Below are 13,148 nucleotides of genomic sequence, written 5' to 3' on the forward strand. Positions count from 1 at the left end.
GAACGAACGGACCAATAAATGAGGTTCGCTTAAATTTTCCCCTGTATATATAGGCTATTTATGTCCTATATACATTAAAGTCAGTTAAAGACATGTAGCCATTTTTAGCATATTATAGATTTTTTTGTGAAGATTACTATGACTTATGAGCTTCTACTCTATAACTCATTTGGACCGTCAATCTTTCTGTCAAACTCCTATAGGTAAAAAAAAATGCATTTTCTCTTTTACTATTAATGATAGAAGACTTGATTTTTTTGGTGAAAATTTTGATGACCAATACTTTTTTTTCTCAGACGTCATCAAAGAAAGACTGCTGAATAAATTGTATGTCATCACTGAGCATCTACTTTCCAACTCATTATGTCTGTCTGTTATGCTTACTTATTCATACCATCTACTGAGCTTTTCTTCTTACTTTTTAATTTATCGGCCATAGATCCCTACCAACATATTTATCTGTTTATCCCTGAAATCAACTCTTTATTGTTCTGTAATACGAGATTTGTTTCTCAGCAATATTTTATCATTAAAAAATTATAAAACTGTCCATCAACAAAAAATTAGCAACAAAAGTATTTAACTAGAACTGCTTCGGTTGAACTTGGAGTATTGAGTTGACATATTTTATATCGACCATTCAGTCTGAAACGTGTTGGGGTAAACGTAATTTCCTCGTCTGTTAATCAAGATAAACGGCTGAAATAAAAAATTTTTTACTCGATTACTTTTATAGATAGTAGATTGAAAATTTACCAGTATCGAAGCATATCTCCTCCTAATATATAAAGCAGAAAGCTTTTTTTGTCTGTAGCGAAGGATCTCGCTAACCGCTGTATCGATATGGTTCTCCTTTACAGTGAGGCTTCTCAGAGTTCCATGGAAGGTTTTTTTTAACTATTTAGAGGGAGGATATCTCCAACCACACAATAAGAAATGACCCCCCCCCCAAAAAAAAAAGATAAGTATTTTTTTACTTTTTCTTTTTAAAACTTAAATTGAAATTGGGGGTGGAGGTCGCCTTTTCCTCTTCTATCTTAGTGCCCCTAGAAGCTTCTAGTGACATATAAACGATCAAAGAAAATTGCAGTTTTTCTAGGCTATTAAAAATCCAATAATATAATGTAAGTATTAACATGAGTTAACATGCGTTTATAACAAATTTGACCTGTGCATGGTGTTCAATCATTTCCGTATAAAAAGTGATATTCTAATCAGCAAAAATATGTAAAAATATTTGGTGGATATCAGGAATCTATAGGGACAAGATAATGGCCGATTAATTGATGTAAATCCCCAATGATTGCACACAAAATTACTAATTTTGTAACTTGCAATATGGGCTTGAAACGTTATGACACTCGACTTAATGAACCAACCAATTAAAATTTAATAAAAGTCCCCAAAGTTGTTTAGCTAACAAATAAGGAAAACGTTTTGATAAAACTTTGAGGACTAAAGTAATAAACAATCCTCCCTGAATAGATAAAAATGGTCATATTCTATCTATTCAAAAAGCTTTGATTTTAATAGACTGACCATGTCTTAAACATTGTATTTACTTTAAATGTCTCAAGAATTTTATATGTCTTACATTTAATATATTTATAGTTTTTTATTACTGCGCTATTTTTGGATAAAATCATTCCTTGTTCCTAATGACCTTTTTAGTTGTTTTGAGGGGTAACTAATCGGTCAATATTGAGTGAAGGGTTGATATTACAAACAACAATATTATTACTACATGTACCCACCCACCATGGATATTAAGGGATAAGACAATGGACGATAAATTGATGTTGTTCCCCAATTATAATTTACAAAATTAGATTGAAACCATTGGCTTAAAAGTTTTATTAGAGTTCTCAAAGCTTTTAACCAATTAAATGAGAGAACGTGTTAATAAAACATTGGGGCCTGCATAATTTATTGTCAATTGTCCCCTTCCTCCCTGCTACCCACAGGCTTACAGGGTTAATAGGGGTTACCTGAAAAAGGTATGTTAGTTAGGGGGAGATGAGAGTGTGTGTGGGGGTGGAGAATGGTGGTTTGTGGTTAAAATAGATGTCTTATAAATTTGAAGGGTGAAGAACAATAACCTCAAAAATAGTGTAGGGTGAAGGAGGCTAACCTCGAGGTTATCCTCCTTCATGTGAGCCATTAAATCTTTCATAACAAGTACAATTAGGTCCAGTATATTCGCTAAGATCTCGTAAACAGCGAGACCAAATGTTACAAAATTTTCAAGGAAGCTTTTCATTGGTCTAAGGAAAGTTTTAGGCTTTCTACAGGGGGAAGGGGAAGAAACTCCCACTTAGAGACAGTTCCTCGAGAAATAATAACCCCCCTCCCAAAAAAAAGCTCTTTTCCATGTATCAAAGCATTCTTTTTATTTAAATATAAAAATATATCTAAATTTTGCATTATGCAATATTATAAGATTTAAATACCAATGCATTTTTTTTTCATATTTTAAGCCATACCTTTTTACTCAGTGTTACTTCTCTACAACTAAGCTTCAAAACATTGATAAGTCCATTAAAGTTGTCAGATAATTACAAAAGTTTGCACAAAACTTACATGACTATGTATAATATGATTAAATTCGCTTACTATGTTTCTAAACTTAATAACACTCTCTAAAAACTTTAGTTTTTAAAAATAAAAAAAAACATTATAAAAATTCTGCTGTTAATTTCATGCATATTTTAAGTGCTTATTACAAAATGCATAAAAAATCAGGGAGAAAAGGATTAATCATATGATCTATAAATGATTTTCAGGGATGCTACCCCCATCCCACTCCTATAACTAGGATGACAGACACACGGTAGAATGTACGTAAGTATAAAAAGTACAAGAGTAAGTAACCATTGAAATACTGCTTATTAAAAGTTTTGAATGAGATAAAGTAGCTATAAAACTTTGGTAAATTACAGTCTAATGTGCTCTCACACCCTGGAATGATAGACAAGCAATAGATTGAGAATATACGCATGTTTTAAAGTAAAAATGTATACATTACTAAAAAAAGGATCATGATAAGGAAAGGAAGTTGCGGGGTTCGTCGTATTTTCACATCAGGTTTTCTCCTATTTCTAGCCCCTGCGGAGGGCTCTAATACTGCAGGGCAATCATTAACATTTACTTATTCTAACCTAACCTAAAATGACCCATCAAAAGCTACTATGAAAATACGACGAAATCCGCAACTTCGTTTTCTTTCCATGATCCCTAAATACTTCATAATATTCAATTGTAATCATCTCTTTGTTATGTGCATTTTTGTAAAATAAACTTTTAAGTTTTCAACCAATAATTTTTATTTACATTATTGCATTTTTTTTTCATTATAAGTGTTTTTTATCTATTTATCGTCCATTGTCTTATTCATTTTTACTGAATGTTAAATGGTCGACATAAACTGCTACAATTGTATGTCAACTCTATGTCTACCTGTTTTACAGGGTATCAGAGTTGACCCTGTTCCCATATTATTTAAATAATTACAACAAGACAGAATAATTAAAATATATTTTATTCAAATAATTAACATAAAAACTAGAACAAATATTTCCAGTAGTAGCAATGCACTAATTAGGGATGAAGGGGACGTTGGACTGTTGATTATGCTGCTAGTTTTATAAATATGTTTTGAAACTTTCGGTACTTTTATTGAATCTACCACCAGTGTCTAGACTTATTTACAATCATTTATTTTAATGAACATAAAGGGTAATATTGTTTATGATAACTGAGATGTACTTAATCTTTTTTATAAAAAAAGTACTAAAATTTTCATAAATTCTTTTGTTATAATAAATAATGAACAACAAATAAAATTAGATATCTGTTAAGCATTAATTAAGGAAAACATAAAAATTCCTTCTTAGATGTATATTCATAAAGTAAGTTAATTACTTTGTACATTTTTATTTATTTTATATATACCGTGGCTACTCTATAGCTAGGGTATGTTTGTGCGTCCGTACGTCTTTATATTCATTTAGACCAAAGTTAAATGTGGCCTACTCAGGGAGGGAGTGGACATTGGACTAAATTATACTCATTTATTGGGTACTTTTATCAAACCATAATTTATTTGGTTGCACAAACTAGCAGTGGCAAATCTTTTCCACCAAATGTTTAAATTGCATTACTGTTTAAGAAACAAAAAACCTTAAAAAAATAAATACACAATACACATATAGGTCTTTTTGTAGCATGACCGACAGACAAACAAATCTATAGTATAGATGTACATACAGACAACTACCTCCCTTTCTTTTTAAAAGACCTCTTTCGTCTGCTTCTAAATTATTTTCTGCTACTTGGCTGTGTTAATATAAGCGACACCATTGGTTGATTTTCAATGACCCAATAGAAAGGTTGAACAAGGCGGTTGCAATGGGGAGATACGGTTACACACCCTGCCTTAACCAAAAAAAGGATAAACAAAAATTACCATGAAAACGGACAATGCAGCGTTCATATAGGACCTAGTGCCAAGTAGAATCCATTGAGAATGAAATCCTAGCTGTTCCTTCTTGGCAGATATTTCAATTTTAAGATTTAAGGTGAAAATCCCCAAATTTGCCTAATATACAAGGCAAATCTACCTTTAATACAGGGATATTAGATACTTTTTTTCTATAAATCGCTAATGAGATCACTTTTTAAATTAAATAATATCTTAGTCATGTAAAATCATTGAAGCAGTTGTGATTTGACTCGAATCTGGTTAACTTGTCTATGTGTTTTACTTGTTTTCTTAATCATCTCAAACATAAGGGCATAGAATTCTTTACACAATGTGTATACACTTAGAATAGAGATATCTAGAGAACACCTCTGTAAATCAGCCAATAGGATAATTCTGGAAGAACAATCTGGCTAGAAATGTGTATAGATTTTGGCTGAAAAGGGCAAAATGTTTTTATTCTGTTTGCATAATGAGTCACCTATAAATAGAATAATTTTATAGGATAAAGCTTTGCTTGGGTAAAACATATCTTGTAAAAATGTATTATCTTGAATAATGTGAAACATATGATAAAACATATAAAGTAAGTCAACTATGAATAGTTGAATTTCTTTGGATAAAGTTAGCTTTCTATAAATTATTTTGTGGAAATATTTCATTGCTGTATTATATGATTTGACTGTACATAACAAACAAAAAACCTTGTGTTTGTATGTTAGAATTTTTTATAGTTTGACAGATTATGGGTCCAGTTTGACCATCTAGATATACTATATTTATTGGTCTAAGATATGATAATACAGGTTATTTGATTCCTTGTCTGTATGATAATCTAGGCTTCATTGATTTAATATTGTGTTTTGAAGTATTTCAAAAGTGCTAAGTGATAATTTGTAATCAATCTGTTTCTTTTAGAAGCTTTTCTTAATTAAATTTGTTTAATATAATGGAAGTCTAATTCTAATTGTACCAAATGTACCTTTGCTCACTATGAATTAAATTATGTATACTACTCTGTTGTGGTGAGGTTTCCTTCAAGCTAATGTTTCTTCTTTTATTTTCTCTTCTGCTTTAGGCTGTTGTAAAGCTTTATACTTAATAAAAACTTGCTGCCTTGGTGGAATCTAAGGTTTGTGCTGAGTGTGAATATGATTATAACTATTGATGGAGGAGAAGGATTCTTCTTATCTTTGTTCTTCAGACTTCCAAAAATCTATTTCCCTGGTCTAACTGTTTGGTACCAATCAGAGATTTTGATGATTAACTTCTTAAGGTTGATGAATATAAGGCAAGAACTTTTGGTCTGTTTCATTAAGTTTACTGAAGATCTCAAGCTAAATATTGCCAAATCCTAAGCTTCCCTATAAGCAAGGATTAGGAAGAGGAGTTTGTACCAAACTGAACCCATAATCTGAATTATCTATCCTAAGAAATACAACAATAATACAATAATTATAGTTGACTTATTATTATATATCCTTTGTCTATATTTTACATTATATGCGGGAATACATTTTTACAGGATACGATTTTACCAAGCAAAGCTTTATCCTAAGATATGCAACTTTGTATAGCTGACTCATTATGCAAACAAAACAAAAACTTTTTGCTCTTTTGAGCCAAAATCTGTACACATCTCTACCAAAAACATAGCCAGATTGTTCTTCCAGTGTTATCCAATTGGCTGATTGGCAGAAGTGTTCTCTAGACATCTCTATTCTCAGTGTATACACATTGTGTAAACAATTCTATGCCCTAATATTGGAGATCAGTAAGAAAACAAGTAAAACACATAGACAAGTTAACCAGATTCAAGTCAAATCACAACTGCTTCATTGATCTTACATGACTAAGATATTATTTGATTTAAAAGTGTCCTCATAAGCGCGATTTACAGAAAAAATGTATCAAATCTCCCTGTATTAAAGGTAGATTTGCCTTGTATATTAGGCAAATTTGGGGATTTTCACCTTAAATCTTAAACCTGAAATATCTGCCAAGAAGGAACAGCTAGGATTTCATTCTCAATGGATTCTACTTGGCACTAGGTCCTATTTGAACGCTGCATTGTCCGTTTTCATGGTAATTTTTGTTTATCCTTTATTTGGTTAAGGCAGGGTGTGGTTATTTAACTCTTTCTCCCTCTATTGTTTTACAATTTACTCTAATGACAGACTAATGTGCCAAGTAAATAAATAGTGTTTACCCATTGGTATAGGGAATCTTTACCTAAAAACTTAATGGTCTATCATAAATAGATATCAAGAAGATTACGTTTTCCCTAAAATGTTAAGACAAACATACAGACATTTCTAATATAAAGTAGCTTTGCTAAAAAATAGGGTTTAAATTTTGATATTTGAAGTGTTTTTGTTTGTTTGAAATATAATATTTTCAATATAGGTTATTCAACTTGATACTAAAACAATACATTTTGATTTTAATTTTTAATCCAAATAGGAGTAAAGCTTTTTGATATTTTTGGATTTTTTATTACTTGGATCTTACACCAGATTATCATGTACTCGAACAAAGTTAAACTTGTAACAGCTTAAAATAACGACCCCCCGCCATCCATTCCCTCCCCTCTAACTGACAAATAAGTTATGTCCATGTTAGCAACCTAAATTGACGTCAATTTTTCCCTTCTCAAAATATCCACTTTTATTCTACATCCATTTGATTTTACTTTTAATTCTTAACTTTCAAAAATTTATAATTCTTTAAATTCCAAATGAAAATGTCTTTGTTATTAATATTAACTTTAATATTTACCAGAAATATTTTTGGGGAAAGTTTTATGAAAGTTATGAAATCAAATTAATGTATATAGACAAAGTGGTAAGATAATCAGGGTTTAGAGGGACCTTGCATCATTTTTTCCTCTTTTTTTCTCAAGTAACAAACAGTGTATTTGTTTTTTCATGATAATAGTTTGTTAGAAATGTAAAAAATCCTTTTTGGGAGAAAATATGTTATGCCTTTTCAACTGCTAGTTGTTTCGCCTCTTGCGGATGGCAGGAAAATATCCTAAAACCATCAAAAGTCATTTATAAAGTTTCCCTGAAAAGTACAATCCATTTAGACCATCAATTTCTGTGATCTTTAGTTTTAAACAAAAAAACCGAACAACTTATAACATAGGTTAAATTGTAAAAATTGTTGTTGGGATACCCAAATTTTCAGCCAAATTACATAATCCTGCACTTGCTCCCAAGAAGAAACGGTTTTATATATTTTTTTTCAACTATATCAATACAGGGTAATCACAAGAAAAATATTTTGTTATGTAGTATTATAACCTTTTATTCCGTGGTGGTTAGAATCCAGCTGCGCTAATCTAAGCTTCATTGAGTCAATGAATAGCTTTAAGCAACCATCAAAAGACCGTACATTTTAAATTTCATTTTACAAAAATTAAACAATAGTTATTTGTCGCATCGTGTTATAGACAGCTTTCCGTAGACTTTATGACAAAGGTTTAAACCAGTTTTGTTAGCCCTGGTATCAATATTATGATTTTCATTTTAGTATTCTAGGAAAATTGTCTGTAAAACGATGCTATACATGATTTTTAGTATGGCTGAGCACCGGTTCTAATCCTGAGGATATTAATTGTTTTCGGTGCCATACTGGATAATAGGTTATTAAGTTATCATATGAAAATAAGGGATATACAAATTGCTGTATGTTTTGTTAACAGTACTTTTAAAAATGATAATAATGTACATTATGCATGTACAGTCCTTTTTATTAACTTAATATATCGCCTTGATAATTAATGGATGAATTAAAATTTGATTGATGTTTTGATAATTTGCTGATATGGGATTTACGACTCATAAACCCATAGAGTTATCCTGGATCTAAAGGGATAGTACAATGGCCGATACTCTGATGTACATTCCCAAAATTACCCCTTCTGTACATTACAATTAGCTCTTGAAACGTTTTGACAATCAACTCAATGAACCAATTATTCAAAATTCAGGTAAAGTCCCCATGGTTGTTAATTCAACAAATAAGAAAACATTATTATGAAACTTTGGAGACTAGTGTAACAAAGAGCCGATTGCCCCCCCCCCACCCTCCCCCCTGTGAGTTATAGATTAGCTTATATCTTAATCATAGATCATCAAAGCTTAATTTTGACAATTTCTAAAAAATCAAAATAATTTCATGATGAAATAGTTTTATCTATTGGAAATCAAGACTTGAAAATATTTTAAATGGCTTTCATCAAAATATTTAGCTTTTTAAAGATATTACAAAATTTAAAAAAAATATTCGGACACTTTTGTTGTCAGTGTCTGTCTGTCTTTCCTTCTGTAACACTTACATATTCATTACATTTTCTACATCAAATACTTGCAGCTTCACCCCTAGCATATAGAGGCACTGATATCAGAAGAGGATGGGAGAGGGGATAAAATTGCCTAAAACCACCTTAAAGCTTAAATTACAATTTAGATATTTAAAGTTTGATTGAAACTATTTTTTTTTCAGGGATCTGACCCGCGCGCTGCGACATGTCGCGGCAAGCTGCAGTCAAAGCGGTCAAAGCTGAACATGGAGATCAACAAGGAGTTGATGCTCAGATCTGGGGCAGAAAATCTCTTCAAGTAAGTTTTTAGTTCATAATTTGACCGTTAGGCGATTTATTTTAAATTTCATTATGATGGCGATTTCCCTCAAAGTGCTATTCCAGCATAGAAGCACCCCATTTATTTTAAACTAAATTAAGATAGGGGGGGGGGGGGGGAGTTATTATGATATTAAATGTTATTATAGGCTAGGTTATCTAAGACTCACAATGGCTAGGGGGCCCCTCAGAGATAATGAGCACAGATAAAAGCTGATCTGATCTTCCTTTTTTATTTATTTAAAAAATAAGGGAAAGAGGGTTTCTATGCTCGCTAGACAATTTGAGGGAAAGCACTGGATTTGTATTTCAAAATTCAGTCAACGAATTGGATACTTTTTTAATGTAGATTTTATCGCCTTTGTTATTACAATAAAAATATGAAAATTTCAGTAATGAAAAATGATAATATATTTAGATGTTTGTTTATTTTGGTTAATATTATATAATTTATTTTCTTGCAAGAAATGAAAATAAGCAATTATTTTGCGTAAAAACACATTTTATAACAAGGTAGCACTTTCTTACGTATCGCAGGTTATAAAAAAATGTAAATAATACTGATACTCTCATTTTTCTATATAAATTTTTGGTACTTTTAAAAAATCTTGTTAGTTGGTTTAAACTTTCACAGTCTAAGATTTTCAGAGAATAATTGTAGTCTGCAGAATTATTAGTTTTGTTTATCATCATTATGGATGTATGTGTATTTATTACTAATGTCCTCTTCTAAGAAATCGTTGATTGCCTGACCTTTGTCTGAAGGTCTTGAAAGGGAGGAACAATCATTTAAACCTGTTTCTAACCAAAACATTCCCCTTGGCTTATTATAGATTTATTGCGCCTGATATAGTTGCAATATAAACTAGTTTCTATAAACCATAATGTAATACATTCTTAGCAATTCTAGTTTTCAAAATTAAAAATAGAAGCAGCTTTTAGTGCCTATAAAAAAGGACACCATATAGGCTTGCTATTGGTCAATAAAAATGTGTACTGCCTATCACTGGTCATTTGTATTGTATTACGTCATTTTTTACAGGCACTGTAAGCTGCTTCATGGATTTATTGAAATTTCTTGTGACCTAGCCTAAATACTGGACGTACGGACACATAAATGTTATATAGTTGCTAAGCTTGAAAGAAAATGGTAATAAAGTATGAATTACATAGCGTAGAATGACAAGGAGAGAAAGGTGAGAAAATAACATTTTTAATAAGATAAAAAATCTTTATATTTATCAGAGATTTAAAGAAAGGTAAATAATATATATTTTTCGTATGGTTAGTGTGTAGAAATTTTATTTTAAGACAATAATGTCATTAATTGGAAATAGAGGCTTTTATTTTTGATTATTTATAATAATATTAACCATCCTAAAACAAAAGTTATTTAAAATTTAAATGATAATTTCAATTAAGTTTTTTAAAAATAATTTAGGTCAGGTTAGGTTATGTGATGTTTTATTAGGTACTGGGTAGATAAGCAGGGTATATGCCCCTATTTTTAATTCAGTTAGATATAATGAGGGGGGGAGGGGTGTGCTTGATCAAGCACTATAGGGGAAACCACACAAAAAAATTTTTTTTTGCTTTTCTCTTTTTCTCGCATTACACAAAAAACCTTCTTTGTTAGTATAGCTTGCAGTGTTTACTTTTAAAATTTTCTTCGCTTCTAATTAGCCAAATCTAACCATGCAAAAAATAACACGCCCGCCAATAGAGGGTTAAATTTTAGAGGATTAGCTATAAATTGTACGCCCGTAAATAAAGGGTAATATTGTAGAGGGTAGCTATAAATGACAGGCCCGCTTATAGAGGGTTAAGTTTTTGATGCTCAGCTAAATGACGGGCCCGCAATTAAAGGGTTAGTTAAATTACAAATTAGAGAGAAAGAAAAAGAAAAAAAAAATATATAAGAAAGACAGATATAGAAAAATAGATAGAGATAGATAGAGGGTCAAAGATAAAGAAAGAAATTAAACATGATAAAAATTATAAACATCTATTATCTCTCTTATTCTAAAATAAGGGATTTTTGGCCACAAAATGTCTTGACATTTAAAAACGAAGGGGTTCTAAGTGGCGTAGCTACTCTATATTATGCAATTCCTGTCACCCTTAATTTTCATAAAAATCATTGGTATTTTAGCTTCTAGCCTCTAGGGGCTTTGCCTCAAGAGATGATAAAAAAAAGTTAAGGTGAAATTCGTAAAACAAAAGAAGGACCAAGGATATCTCCTACAAAAGAAAAAAAGGACCAATGATATCTCCTACAAAAAAAATGGGGGGGGGGGGATTTTTGTTTTTTTGGGGGTTGGGGATGTCCCACCCCCCAAGAAAAAAACCTAAAATCACCACAGGACCAGTAGGTATATACCATGAAGAGTAAAATCTGATCGGTTCAGTAGATACCGAGATCTTAAGCTTCAGACGGACGGACGGACGGACAGACGGACAGATATCATTCTACTTTGTATTATAGATTGCAACGGTCAACCCAGGTTAGAAAATGCGTGTTGAAATACATATCTATCTAGATATAGGAGGTTCGTCTACAATTTTTAGCGAAACTTTGTATTATATTAGTCTGTGGCAGTTTTGGGGCATTTTCAAAAGTTGGATCTACTGCAGTTCGCGGTAAAATATTGCTGGTAACGCATTTTTCCAAAAATCTATGAATTTTAAAGGCTGCTAGCTGCCAAACGGCTAAACGTACAGATCATACCCGCACACCATTTTCAGCAGCATAAGAAGATTTACAAATAATCTGGAATAGCCAAGATCCAATGATGCACAGGGAAAGCTTCACTGAAGAAAAAACGCGTAAAATAGGTCTTTTTCGTGCATTTCTCTGCACTGCGAGATAATTATGCCTTATTGATTTATGGCTATTCCAGATTATTTGTAGGCCTTCTTATGCCGCTTAAAACAGTGCGCGGGCATGATCTGTACGTTCAGCCGTTTGGCAGCTAGCAGCCTTTAAAATTTATAGATTTTTGGAAAATTGCGTTACCAGCAATATTTTACCGTGAACTGCAGTAGATCCCAAAAGTTTGTTTTTTACAAAGATTGGCTTTATTTTATTTATTATAGACGGCTATCGTCCTCCCTGTTACATTTTAAATTATTATTACTGCGCTTCTATGGGTTTGATAGTCACTGTTTTTTTGTTTGTTTGTATAATTTGAAAGTGTATCATATCACATTCTCAGGCTGATTAAAGCATAAATTTTAATAACGGGTACCATGCAAATATAAAAGAAGTAATAGGATATACGTGTGTCTATAGCTTGTTGCTTATGTTCTCAAAAATAGCTGGATAAAGACTTTAAAACCTCATTTTGTTTTACAGGTTTTAAACTATTTTTATTGCTGAATTAAAATATTGCTACAGATAGAATTTTGACTTTGTGAATTTATGTTAAATATATTATTACATATTATTTTCCATTTAAATAATATGAATTTTAATATTAAAATATTAACATATTTAAATAATTAAATAAAAATAGAAAATTACGTAAGAAAAAATACGTTATAAATGTTAATTTTGGAATTTACTTAAAACTTTCATATTTTTTCAACCTACACAGAAAATAGACTAAAACGTGACCAGAACTCCTAAAAAGCTTCTCTTTAAGGTGCATGAACTATATTTGTATACAGTACATACACACAAACAAAAATCTTCCTATTTTGATATTTTTATGCCAGCTAATTAAAGGGATTTTGGCGTATTCAGGCTTCAGCTACATGGAAATATATTCAATTAATAAATAAAATACTTGAAATAACTAACGGACGGACTTACGGACATACCTTGATTTTAGAGTATGAGAGTTTTCCAGGTATCTTAATGGATAAGACAATGAAAGATAAATTGATTTACATCCCTAATGAAGTAAAACAAAATGACCCCTTTTGATTAAAATTATTCGACGCTTCAAGTTTGGAACCAAGCAATAAAAATATGATCAAAGTTCCCAAAGTTTTGGAGCCAACGAAAAAGTACCTGTGTAA

General features: G+C 31.2%; 1 protein-coding gene across 2 annotated transcripts in view; it reads left to right on the top strand.

The window, feature by feature from the left end:
• Window positions 1-13,148, top strand: part of LOC145321951 (rhophilin-2-A-like) — a 150,647-nt gene that overhangs the window by 43,337 nt on the left and 94,162 nt on the right. For both annotated transcript variants that reach the window (XM_080163648.1, XM_080163649.1), the window contains exon 2: window positions 8,990-9,105. In XM_080163648.1, coding sequence (XP_080019774.1) covers window positions 8,990-9,105 — 116 coding nt within the window. The remainder of the gene's footprint in view (window positions 1-8,989; window positions 9,106-13,148) is intronic.

This window comes from Acartia tonsa, chromosome 6 (assembly GCF_053477335.1).
Source record: "Acartia tonsa isolate MP-2025a chromosome 6, ASM5347733v1, whole genome shotgun sequence".
Taxonomy (NCBI): Eukaryota; Metazoa; Arthropoda; class Copepoda; order Calanoida; family Acartiidae; genus Acartia; species Acartia tonsa.